Source organism: Bombyx mandarina, chromosome 23 (genome assembly GCF_030267445.1).
Source record: "Bombyx mandarina strain Sakado chromosome 23, ASM3026744v2".
Lineage (NCBI taxonomy): Eukaryota > Metazoa > Arthropoda > Insecta > Lepidoptera > Bombycidae > Bombyx > Bombyx mandarina.
In genome coordinates, this window is record NC_143229.1 from 9,500,355 (window position 1) to 9,514,000 (window position 13,646).

Consider the following 13,646-nt stretch of genomic DNA (forward strand, 5'->3'; position numbering starts at 1 on the left):
AAGTCTATAACCACATAGAAGAGGGCGGAAATCTGACAAAATCCGTCCTGCCCACTGAGTTTCTCGCCGGATCTTCTCAGTGGGTCGCGTTTCCGATCCGGTGGTAGATTCTGAGAAGCACTGCTCTTGCTAGGCTCAATGTTAGCAACACACCTGGTTTGATCCCCGTGAGCTCACGTACACGTCAAGGAGAAGCTGAAATAGCCTCTCAAGGCGATCAGCATAGGTAGAAAAAAAACCGTACTCGTGACGCCTGATCTCCCATGTCCCGACGCCCTCTTTTGCAAAATGTTGAAGTCACAAAAGACGGGCATGTATTTTCATGACTCGTGGCCACGGTCCAGGCCTTATTGAGCGAAGTCACAGCGTTACGCTGTTACGCTAAGGCGAGGATGTGCTTCCTAGCGTCCAAGTCGCTTTGGAACTGGCATTCCGTCAATAAGATGTGGGTATTTAGCGAACTATCTATAACCGGTACCCGGGTGATTCGATTCGACCATTCGTAGATTAACTGTCCAATTGGCAGTCGCCTAATACGCACAATCCTATCCCTAGTAACATAGTGAATCATTCATTTAGAAATTGTTGTCTTACTGTCACAGCCACAGAATCACTACCATAACGGTTTCTTTACGTAATTTTCCACGTTATTAAAATTCGTAGGTATACATACGAAACTATAATATTCAAATAAAAAAAAACATAAAATAATCTTAAAGCCTCGTTAATATCCGCAAATCCCTTTATCATTAACGTATAGGTGAAAGACGCCATCTAAAAGTCGAGGTTAACTGCTCTGACTGTTCCACATATTAACTTTGGGCGCGCGCTTATTTAAATCAATCACGAAGGTTGAGATCAGCAGATTGCTGTCGGACGTTTTTGGAAAATCGTACTGCTATTGTACACCGCGTACAAAATACGAAGTCATAAAGTCGTTTGCAATCGTAACATGGGAAAAAAAACAAAGGGAAGCCTACGTAGATTCTATGTACTTTAATATTATAACAATAATATGGATTATAAACTGCATGCGATTACACACTTACGTACTAGATTTTTTAACATCATATCATGGAAATGGTGTTGTCATATTCTTTTTTAAATTTTTGTAATGGCCATCTTTTTATCGTAACAAGGTTTGATTGATAAATACCGGTGGCAATGACCACCTTTTTTTGATTGATCTGTGTTGATATATAATTTTTCTTCTGTCGTTTGCACTCTTGGCGGGTTTTTTTTTATTGCCCTTGTAGGCCGGCGAGCATACAGCCCACCTGATGGTAAGTGGTTACCGTCGCCCATGGACTTCAACAATGCCAGGAGCAGAGCCAAACCGCTGTCTACCAACCAGGGTGATCGTAGTCATCATTTCTGGTGGTGGTGAGCTTCACGAGACATCGCCATTCCTCACGTACCGCGGCCTTTTATGTGCACTCGTTGACGGGACCGTTTAGAACTGCGTTTATTTGATTGGCCTTTGATATAATATCAAACTGAGCGAATAATGGTTTAAAACCATAATATGTTGTTTTCAAATATTGAAGGCTTAGGCAACGATCAATAAGTCTCCGACAAACAGTTGGCGACAAATAATTTAATGAATTGCGATGAAGAGGATTATAATCAGAAAGGAAGAACGGAAGACAAGTTTTATATTTTTTTTAATTAATTATATTCATATGGATACCTAATATATTTAAGGCTTTATTAGAACGAACAAGGGAATTTATAAATTGTTTGTTTGTATTGTTTATCCTAATTATAAAAAAAATCAACAAAATTAAATGGCAAACAAATAATAAACGTTTTCCGTTCGGGTGGATTATTATTATTTTATGTTATATATTATATTATTATTTTGGGTTTCGAAAACGATTCTGTTGCGTACTGGGAATATTCGAGATCTCTGTGGTATCATAACTCTTTACTGGTAGTAGGACGTCTTGTGAGACCGCGCGGGTAGGTACCACCACCCCGCCTATTTCTGCCATGAAGCAGTAATGCGTTTCGGTTTGAAGGGTGGGGCAGCCGTTGTAACTATACTGAGACCTTAGAACTTATATCTCAAGGTGGGTGGCGCATTTACGTTGTAGATGTCCATGGGCTCCAGTAACCACTTAACACCAGGTGGGCTGTGAGCTCGTCCACCCATCTAAGCAATAAATAAAAATAAAAACTCGTCACGTATTTTAACGTATTTTAACCTCATAAAAAATCGTTATCGTTGAATGAAGTTTAATTAAGTTTCTAGGACATCAAATATTTATCGAAGCACAAAGTAAAAGCAATATTTTCCCTACCGACCCTTAATTGACGTGCTTTTATTGCACTCAATAACTATACGATAACATGCCCACTAATGATATAAACATGTAATAGCTACACCCTAGACTTCGCAGTTCCGTTCTCAACATGAGTCGCAACACACGCAGTTTCAATATACTTATAATTTTAACATTACTTATTTTAATTCATGACGTAACATGTTTTAATGAAACTAACCAGCTTTATCAAGAGATCATGACTTACCATTCTGAAACATCCGCAAAAGCAATATTTGCTTCTGAAGTTGTTAGCAATATTTATAATTCATTTGAGCAGTGGTATTTTACCATTGCCTTTTGTGAATTTTCATACATGGAAAACAGAATAATTAAATATACCGAAAATTACGGTAATGGAAATCCTGTGATGCTCGTAAATACCTGCCCTCGAAACGATAGGGCAAAGTTCAAGCCGAAGTACAATATTCACGGTCAAACCGTTTACATTATAACATCGGAAAATTTACGTTTAGAAGACAGCGAGCAAGCAGTTGAATCTTTAAAACGCACTGGAGTTTTTCAGCCAAGAAGTGCTGTGATTTTTGTCGTAAACATTCCCGTTGAAATAGACAGCTATTTCTTTTATAATGTTAAAATGCACTTTCAATTATTGTGGAGCAGGAGTATCACAAACTCTGTCCTAATGGTCTGGTCGCATAAGTTACGAGCGTACAGTTATAATCCGTTTTTTGACGAAATACGAGACATTACGAACGTCTCAGACGTAAGCGATTTTTTAAATTCACAGTATAAGAATCTTTTCGGGCACGAATTGAGATTAAGCGTTTATAGAACGATATATCTTGATGACGAAATGGGTCCGATACGTTGTCACAAAAATTATCTAGCAAAAACTGTAATCGACAAATTGAACGCTACTTGTAAATCTTTAGTTCCTAGAGACGGTTCGACGGTGGGAGATTTGCTAGACAACGGAACAGCGACGGGAGCCACGTCAGATTTAATTGATGGATACTCCGATATGGAATTGAATTCTAGAATTTTGAAAAATTCCTTTTATGGCTACATTGATACCACATACCCATTAACACAGGACGAACTTTGCTTCATAGTGAAAAAATCAGATAAACAATCCACATTCACAACGGTGTTAAATTTATTAACGAGTGAACTCCTTATTTCCCTAATTTGCTTTGCAATTTGTTTCGTTGGCATCGCGCTCATCGTTCGAAAGATTGAGAAAACTTTAATGAAAATCGAAGATAAGAAAACTGTTGGTTCTGTAATGATTGACATCCTAAAATGTTTCCTGCGACAAACTGCAGAAATAAAATTCTTTGGTCCTGTATTCAGATGCATTACTTTGGCTATTGTCATTTATTCGCTTATTATAAACTCCGTCATAGATGTAAGTAAATTTATTACGTAAGTTTAGTTCTTTAACAAAATGTGTTAGTGTCGCCGCACACGGACCGACAGCTACAGCCACAACACGCAGCCACCGGCCTATTTCCTGTTGTTTTCACACATTTTCGCCGCACCCTGTAGACGCCGGTGGTCGCCACACGCCACAAATCGCCACTGCTCGCCTCTAGTGGTCGGCTCGGCCACAAAATGCCGACACAAGCCACTCACGCGACTCCCCACCCCTCTCTCCCTTCATTTCTTCGTCGAAGTCCATTATGATACTGCAAGTACGCGTTAAACAAAGTAGCAGCCACCGACGGCAAATGTCCAACATGGACCACAAGTGGCTGTCGCGCGCGTCAGCTTCTTTTATAGTCGCTTCTAGCTTCAAATGGCGGCGATTGTGGATGTGACTAGTGGCCCATGTGCGGCGACCCTTATTGATGAATCAATTAACTTCCCGATAACATTTCGAGCATATTGCGAGCTCAAGCGTTTTTAAGTCGACTACAAATACCTAGTAGTATTACTAATTCTGTTTAATGTAAAGTTAAAAAATAAGAAAAAATACATATGTGTATTTTATGATAACTGATTTCTGGTATCTTTTCAGGCAATATTGACATCAGCAATAACTTATCCAAGATACAAACCAGACCTAAATACTATGAATGATCTTGTGAAAAGCAATCTTACCCTCGGAGTGCACAACAGAGATTTTGGAATCTTTAATTCAAGTCTGTACTCGGAGCATTACGAAAGCTTAAAAAACCGTATCGAAATTTTCAGCGACAAAAAAATCAAAAAGTTCATCGACGAGAGACAATTTCAGTACGCTGTGCTGTTGCGTAGGACTGAAGCTGAGAACATAGTGCGGAAACCGGCTAATATGAAAAACGGGAGAAAATTGTTTCATATCGTAGCCGAATGTCCTGTCCCGTGCTCAATGGTCTTCTGCTTGCGTTATGGGAGTCCATTCAAACCTATATTAGAAAGCATACTACATCGATTAAGCCAATACGGTGTACTGAAACATTGGACGGATACAGAAGAATACAATTACAATCGCAACACGCTCGACGCAGAAAACAAAGAGAGGAAGCCGTTGAGCATTTCCAATGTTTACGAGGTTTTTTTGGTGACACTTGGTGGTTTTTTAATTAGTACCATAGTTTTTATAATAGAAGTATTTTTACATGCTTTTGATAGGTACTCACAATTACAAAAAAAAGGTAATTAGTGGATCTACCACTGACACGTGCTAGTAACTAAGTACGTATGTACTAAGTTTTTGAAATGCGCTTATTTTTCGTAACGTTCACGCTATTTATTTGCTTTAATTTTAGGGAAGTTCCCAAAGATAATAGGTACTCCATGAGTACCATAGTGTTTATATGTTACTTCATTTACACGTATCTAGAACTTTGTAAAGGTTCAATATAAACAGCTAAAACTGTGTAAGAACGCACAGCAAACAACAGAACGCGAATAAAAATGGATGGGAATGTAAATTTCACTAATATTCATAAGTACAAAACGAGAATTATATTACAGATATTAGTTAAAGTATTATTAGAATAGGATAGGATATTAGTTAAATTAAAGTATTATTTAATGTTCACGCTCTGTTGAGTTTTAACTTGACCACGTCATTAATACTTATGATAAAGTTCAATAATTACTTTAGAATTTAAAAGTTCATCAGAAGGACACGCTAAGCTTGAATATGAATTTCGAGATAATACAAAAACGGGAGCAGTTTTGTAACGGCCAGATAACATCTGTAATTGATCTTACATGTAGCCTTCATTTACTCGGGGTCAACGACCATGAACAAAACTAAGACCTGAGTGCACTTAATGTCATTTCAACTCGTTTAATCATTGCTAACGTTAAGTTACGTAGCCGCATAAATATCAACCGGTACCTACGACACTGCCTTGATATTTTGAATCCAGTCTCAGTGAAATCGTTTAGTGTTCTTATCTACGAAACTGACAGGACTCTTTTATTATTGTCATAATTTAGAGACGATAGGTAGAAATGGCTATTATACCACAGTTCGAAAACGTAAATTCCCGGCAGACAATTAAATAGACAAGAAAATTGTGCTTTCCGTGCGTGACCTACCTACCACCATAGGTATACCTAGTCTTGCCACAAATACTGAAACAAAGGAAAAAAAATTCTATTGCAAATGACATTTATTACTTTTACAGTGTGTTAGCTTAATACATAAATATAAAACAATTTAAAGTATAAAAAGCTTATTCGAAGTGGTCTCCATTGGCTGCAACACACTTCAACACAGTCCTTTAAACGTTGAGGCCAGTTATCAATAGAGGCACGCACTCTTTCCATGGGAATATTATTCACTGCCAATCGTACGGATTGTTTTAGGGACTCCAAATTATCATGGCGTTTAGAGCAAACCGTACTCTCTAAAACTGACCATAAATCATAATCCAGCGGATTAGGATCGGGACTAGACGACGGCCAGTCTTCAGCTCTGATGAAGTCCGAAACGTTCGTTTCCAACCAAGACTGCGTAGACCGAGCTTTATGACCTGGCGCCGAGTCTTGCTGGAAAGACCATTCTTGATTATTGAACATGGTGTTGTTAAGGGGCTTCACTACCTTTTCAAAAATGGTATCTTGATACACTTGTGACGATGTTTTGATACCTTTTTCACAAAAGTATGGCTCAGTCACTCCTTCATAGCTAATACCCCACCAAACCATCACTGAAGTCGGATAGTGCCCACGTTGCACTCTGTCGACTAATTGGGAAGCTTCCTTAGAGCTTTGAGCATAAATACGGTCATTTTGTTTGTTAAAATGTTGCTCAATTGTAAAAAAAATTTCATCCGTAAACAATTTTTTTCTATGACCTCCCTTTGCGTACCGCTTCAGTAGTTGTTTCGATTTTACTACCCTATTCTCTTTTAAATTATCAGTTAAGAAATGACCAGTACGTCTCTTATAGGCTGCAAGTCCTTAATCATCTTTTAAAATACGCGACATGATTCTAGGTGCTATCTTCATCTCCCGAGATAAAATCTTTTGCTTTCGGACAGGATTTCTTCGAATTATTTCCCTTACTGCTTTGACCACCTTTTTCGTACGAACACTACGTGGATGGCCAGATCTTTTTCTGTCACAAGCAGAGGAGGTCTCATTGCACCTATTATTAGCCCGGTACACAAACATTTTACTAATACCAAGCATATGGAGAGTTTTAAAAATTGCACTTGGCTCCATACCTACTTTGTGTAATGCAATCACAGCGATTCGGTTTTCTTTATCACCCCACTCCATTTTAATATCGCAAAATATTGTACAATGTATTGACGCCAAAATGAGAAAACTCAATGAGCAATCATAAAAATGACAGATTCCAAAATCAAATGTAATATTTTGTTTATTTTTAATTGTAACAGTATTTATGGCCAGTCCCTTCGTAGGTAGTGAAATCTCTCGTAAACAAAATACGTGTGTATTCTTTTCGGTTCTCGCGAGACGTGGACATAATTGAAAGCAGTTTAAAGTTTGCTCTCGCGTTTGTTCGCACAATAACCTCGTGCGTACCCATGTAAACTGGAAATATTCATATCGACGGTATTCATTTGTAAAAGTCCTTTCAATTTTATTACTAATACATATGATTGTTAAGCTGTAACACTACCGTCTTTAGAGACATGACTTCCAATGCACTGGCTTCTATTAGCCTTCCGACAAGTGTTCATGAGCGGCGTCCACAATAAAAGATTAGAATCCGGTTGGTCATAAATCCGGTTCACTGGTGGTAGGACCTCTTGAGTCCGCACGGGTAGGTACCACCACCCCGCCTATTTCTGCCGTGAAGCAGTAATGCGTTTCGGTTTGAAGGGTGGGGCAGTCGTTATAACTATACTGAGACCTTAGAACTTATATCTCATAGTGTGTGGCGCATTTACGTTTTAGATGTCTATGGGTTCCAGTAACCACTTAACACCAGGCGGGCTGTGGGCTCGTCCACCCATCTAAGCAATAAAAAAACGATTAAATCTCAAAATGAATGTAAAGAAAGCGTGATACTGACAATAGGGCGTGTTGTGAGGGTGGGTAGGAACGATCATACTCTCATATACATATCTGTATATACATTCACATATTGATCACATGCATAAGGATTTAAATGATTGAATAAAATTGGCAAATAAGTTTTTTCTTTTATTTGTCTTTTAATTGACAATCAATTAACATCGACTTACAACTAAACACATATTTTACGACGTAGGTATTCGTAGACAAAATAAACAAATTTAAATGAAAGACAGAGCAACGCTGGTCATATTACTAGGTGCGCTGTGCTTATAACTTGACGGGATCAAAATAATCTTATGAGCAATAGACTGCCTAACTACCTACTTCTGCAATAAGTTGCCTTGTCGTAAGCCTTATGAGCAAAGGAAAGTTGCAATACGATGTTGGAGATACATAAATCTCTTCAGATAAGTTTGTAAGCCGCCTCATCTGTACAAGAACTAAACGTCGTCTCGTGTAGATAAACTTATCATATTCACAATATTGGCATTTTCTTTGACAGCTCTACTCTTTAATAATTTCTCTTTAATCTTTTGACCTTTACAACAAAACGACATTCTATGCATAGTTTCAGAAGTTTCCTATATAATAGTCATTAATTTTTTTATTTATTATATCTGCGTAATTCTTTTAATGAATTTCAAAATTATCGCTACAACGAAACATGACGTCACCGTGACGATACATTGACCATAGTGCATCCTTTTTATCACACTTCACCTAGTAATATAACTGCCAAAAACAAGCCTCTTAAATTATAAAAAACACGAACCTCTGCTTCACATATCACGTTGGATACCTTTTATCCAACCATCGATCTAATTCGCTGCTTCGTACGCCTATATGATATGACGATTTTTATTGTCCAAATCTTCATATTGGTTTTACGTTTTCAAATACTAAAATATAATACAAAACGTATGTCTTTTAAATAAAATAAAAAGTTTTATAAACTTCAAAACACATATACGCAAGTAAGTAATATAGGTACAATTATTTTGTTCCGTTTTACCATTAAATTTATAGTTTCAAGTTTACACGTCATACTGAAATAAAACATTTAATGAAATTAAATGTGTTTGTATGTACTCGAGTGATGCCTTTACAAGACCGAAAGTTTCCTCTTTTTTTTAACGTTCGCTAAGAACTTTTCAAACATATCACACTGCACCGTTCTTTCCAAGCACCCAACGTTTTTCATTTCCTACTATCCCAAACAATTACCCCTACACAATTATGTACAATTGTACAAATACATACTTCTTTACGGCCTTCGGCATTAAACAGCTCTGAGCGTATACAACTTAAAACTTACGACGAAATCTTGTTTCACTTAAAATTAATAAAACAACTAAAACTAATTTTATCCAAAAATCAACTTCGTTTTTTTTTTGTGATATTTGAACAAAAATATTCTTACTCTAAATTTACTCGCAAGCTTCGGTCGAGCACGGATCGATTGATGAAACATTGGAATTATGTTTACATATACATAGGTATCCAAACAAAAATGTTTTTAAAGTCAATACTACTTTTGATACTAATATAAAATGAAATAATTTTAAATTCAATTAGTTAACGGAGTTTGTGCGGGTCGACGCGATCCCTTTGAACATCGCGTTTGTGAACTTAAGGCCGCTGAAGTAATGCGAATGACGTCATTACACTGCGTGATATTGAAACATATTTTATAGTAGTATTTGTCGGCCATAAAGACCTAAGTATAGAAATAGACGGCAATGTGAGGAAGAGGCGTCTTAAACGACTTGGATGGACTGTGTGAAAGGGAATATGCGCGAGGTGTCAGTGCAGAGATGACGTATTATAGGCTGAAAGCCCACTGAGTTTCTCGCCGGATCTTCTCAGTGAGTCGCGTTTCCGATCCGGTGGTAGATTCTGCGAAGCACTGCTCTTGCTAGGGCCAGTGTTAGCAACACTCCCGGCTCGAGCCCCGTGAGCTCACCTACACGTCAAGGAGAAGCTGAAATAGCATCTAAAGGCTATCAGCATAGGTAGTGAAAAAACAATAGGCCGAATGGAGAAAAGGACTTGCTGCGCCGACCTCACATCAATGGGTAAAGGCAAGAAGATGAGGAAGAGTAGTATCTGTCGAATATCCAGCAAAAATTCGAAAATAATTGCAATACCTGCGATCACATTAATAATAACCAAAAAACAGGTCTCTTTGTGTATGTATGAAGAATTTGGGTTGTATATGACGTTGATTTTTGCGATTGCCATTTACAACTTGAAACTAGCAATGTACAGCGTGATGACTGAAAATCATGAGAAGATGTGGCCTCGGTGACGTATCTAGATATTCTTTTGTTTTACGTTGCGGGGTACTCTTCCTCTTGAGCCTTGTGATTCAAAATCAATTCACTTCAACAGTGTTTGCGAGCATTAATGTAAAATTGAGTGATCAACTAAAAACATTTTTGTTAAAAAAAAACAAAGCTAACATTCTCTTTAAGCTTTCTCTCCTGTAAAACTGCTGCTGCAGACATTCTATAACAAAATCTGACCTTTAAAGAAACTAAACAATAATCGGACAAAATGTACGATATGGTGGGAGAATCTTATATTTAACATGCATATTATTTGATTATCTTAATCCTAACACCAAAAGCTTATATTCTACAAAAGCATTTTTTGTCGCGCAGAAAACTGAGATCATATTGTGAATTGAAAAGAGTTCCATGTACATTAAATCTGAAACATTGGCGATTGTAAAAACATACGTTGTGTAACAAAATTTAGTTTTTATAGAAATCTTTCAGAATTCAATACAAGCAAAAACAATGACAGACAAGTTCTATAGTGCAAACAGAGTTGTGCGGTCACATTACACACCATTTTCCCGATCATTATTTCTCTTTTAAACCTTATTACGTTTTACGTGGTCATACTTGACTGTTGAAACAAATTATTATTTTGCATCTCATGTTGTGCCCTTAAATTGACCCGTAGGACATTCCACTGTCTCAAAAAAAAAGCGTTGCTGCATAATGCACAATCCAAGCAATCACTGGCATATAATATCTTCGTTCATACTGCAAGTTAAACATTTAGATTAAATAGTAATTTACTATGTGCACTTAGATAATTAATGTACACGTGTAAATATTTTTGTGAAGGCCAAAAAGTCTAATTCTTTAATAATACAAATTAATACGTTATTCCCGGATAAAACCGATGCACAATATCATTGCGATATGATGGACATTTTTTTTCTATTATATCTTCCACAAAAATTTGAGCATTTCTAATCAAAATTAAATCAAAAGTTTACCAAAAATAGTAGGAAGCCTCAGGAAGAAACCTCAGGCTTGTGTTACAATTTTTAATAATTTAAATAATTTGTAACTTTAATTTTATTATCTTACACATTACCGTACCTAACAACGGTACCCATAGGCCGTATACAAGGCAAACAACCAGCACCCATTGTATAATTATTCAACGCTTATTACATTTGGGAATTTTACCTTCGATACTTTTAGTCTATTCAACAGCAGATATCCTTGATTGAAAAGATCTTACGATCCGTGTGCCTAGTGGGAGTTTTTTAACATTCTCGATAGCGTAAAAGTTGACTCAAATTTGTTTGCCTGCGTTTGCCGCTAGGGACGCTGTTCCAAACTTAATGTTCTTGGCTGAGTTAACTTTCACGCTATCGAGAACGTTAAAAAACTCCACTAAGCACACTGGACATTTTATTTAGAAATCGTAGTTTGACATTCACGAAAATTTCATTTTCCGCCAAGAGAAGAAAGAATACTGAATAATCACACAGCAAAGCGGAAAAAATATATCTGTCGAAATTGCTTTGTGCATCAAAGTAAATCAATTAGGTAGTTAGAAAATAGCAAAAAAAAACATTTAGTGGATAGTCACGGTGTTTAAGAACGGTGATGTAACTTTGGGAATTTATGTATACAGGAAAAACTTTAGATACCCAAACCGGTTGAATTCAAAAAATTTCGAATATTACACCCTGTTTAATGTACCAAATTCATATTTTCGAATGCCGAACGACGATTTCCTGTTTTAATAGACGAAAATTACTTCTCATATTTATGTGACCACAACACAACCTAACCATGAGTTATATGATTACGATTTTAAGAGCTACTAGTATCGGGGAGTACGTGCGGAATTTCATGGCATGACTAAGACTTAAAGGTTTTTTTTTTAAATACGACATTGAACACGACACATCCTTAAAACTACGAATACGGATTAAAAATCAAACATAAAAATACGTATTTGTACAATCGGCATAAAAGCAATATAAAATCTTTTAATTTTTTTGTACGAAATTGTTTTTACAAAATATAAAATACAATCTGTTTATTTATTTCGTAGTGTAAATTTATGAAAATATATTTTGCCGATAAAAGGTCAATGCGCTTAATTTTTTATAAGGCCAATTGTACAAAGATAAATAATTTATATGATTGGTCGTAAATGGACAAAAATGTGAAAATAAATTCGGTTTTTTAATAATCGTGTTTCGAGAGGTACAATTTAAACTAAGTCCGATATATTTCACCCTGTAAAAATCACAGACGAACCCATATTAAAAGTTCAAAATGAAAGAAAGATAAACGGGACAACTTAATGAAGTAAATTAATCGAAGAGCTTTAAAATCGATATTAAATCCCTTTTTAATAGAATTGTATAATAACAAACATTGTATATTTAATACTACCGTAGTTCATATTATCGATTTATTGTACTTCTCAATTATAAAATATCTCTATAAAAGGGACTTTTCGTTTGAAAACTCCTCAATTTGTATATATTTTACCACAACACCAATTCCTACTAAAGACAAATAGTATGAAAAATCTGATTAAATTTAATATTATATACACACGTGGGCAATTATGTTTATAAACAGAATACAACCAACTGAATTCGAACCGTTCGGAAAAACTAGTCCTAACTGTAAGTCAGTTAAAACGCTTAGTAGTCGTTTTTTAATATTAAGAATTGCCCACTTAATTGGTACACACTTCGAAAATCAGTGAATACCGACGCTTTACTGAAATTTGTAATTTTTTTTGCAAATAATCTGTCATTTATATTAAAATATCGAAGTGTGACCAGACAAAAAGTAATGTTATCGCGTCTCAGACATTAAATAGGATTATCAGGAAGATAAAATTTAATCGCCGACAACGATCAACGAACAATTAACGTTTTATTTCTCAAATAAAAATTAACTGCGTGAAGTAATCTAATAAAAGAAACATCCATTTATTAACTGTTTCTTTATTATATTTTTTTCTTATTATATTTCTTTTCATATTATTGTTTCTTTTATTCATAGTCATATTTTTCGAATAAGGTTCAACTTTTTATCTCATAAATCGATATAGAATCGAATTGTCCACGATAAACAATGCCAGCTCATTATAATCAGTTTCACCTGGTTATACTTCCGTCTTTTACAGGCCGGCTTAAAACATATCTTATTCTTGATACTCACTTTTGATTCCTTCAAAAATGTGTGTATATCTTGTTTATTACGTGCTCCTATTATTAACAAACGAGTCATTCGTTTTATTAATTTCACTCACTTATTGGCAACCCAAATCCTTCAAATCTGGCTCATTGGATGTATCCACCAGATCTAAATAAGGGCGGTATAGCCAATTTACTTCGATAATATCCGATTTGCGTCACAATATTAGCGACATCGTCGACTCTAAACCAAGTCACGTCCAATCAATAAAGTCATACATGTGTCATCAGGAAATTTCATTTCACTTTCAAAATTTTCATAATAACAGTCCGGGCGTCACTTATTTTAACGATTTCATCAAATAGTTCATTGATTTCCTCAATTTACGTTT

General features: G+C 36.0%; 1 protein-coding gene across 1 annotated transcript; it reads left to right on the plus strand.

The window, feature by feature from the left end:
* The first annotated feature begins 1,357 nt into the window (after nt 1-1,357).
* Nucleotides 1,358-4,968, plus strand: Ir85a (Ionotropic receptor 85a). Its single transcript, XM_028186931.2, has 2 exons — nt 1,358-3,696; nt 4,309-4,968. The coding sequence occupies exons 1-2, from the start codon at nt 2,416-2,418 to the stop codon at nt 4,933-4,935; spliced, it is 1,908 nt and encodes a 635-aa protein (XP_028042732.2). The 5' UTR covers nt 1,358-2,415; the 3' UTR covers nt 4,936-4,968.
* The last annotated feature ends 8,678 nt before the right edge of the window (nt 4,969-13,646 follow it).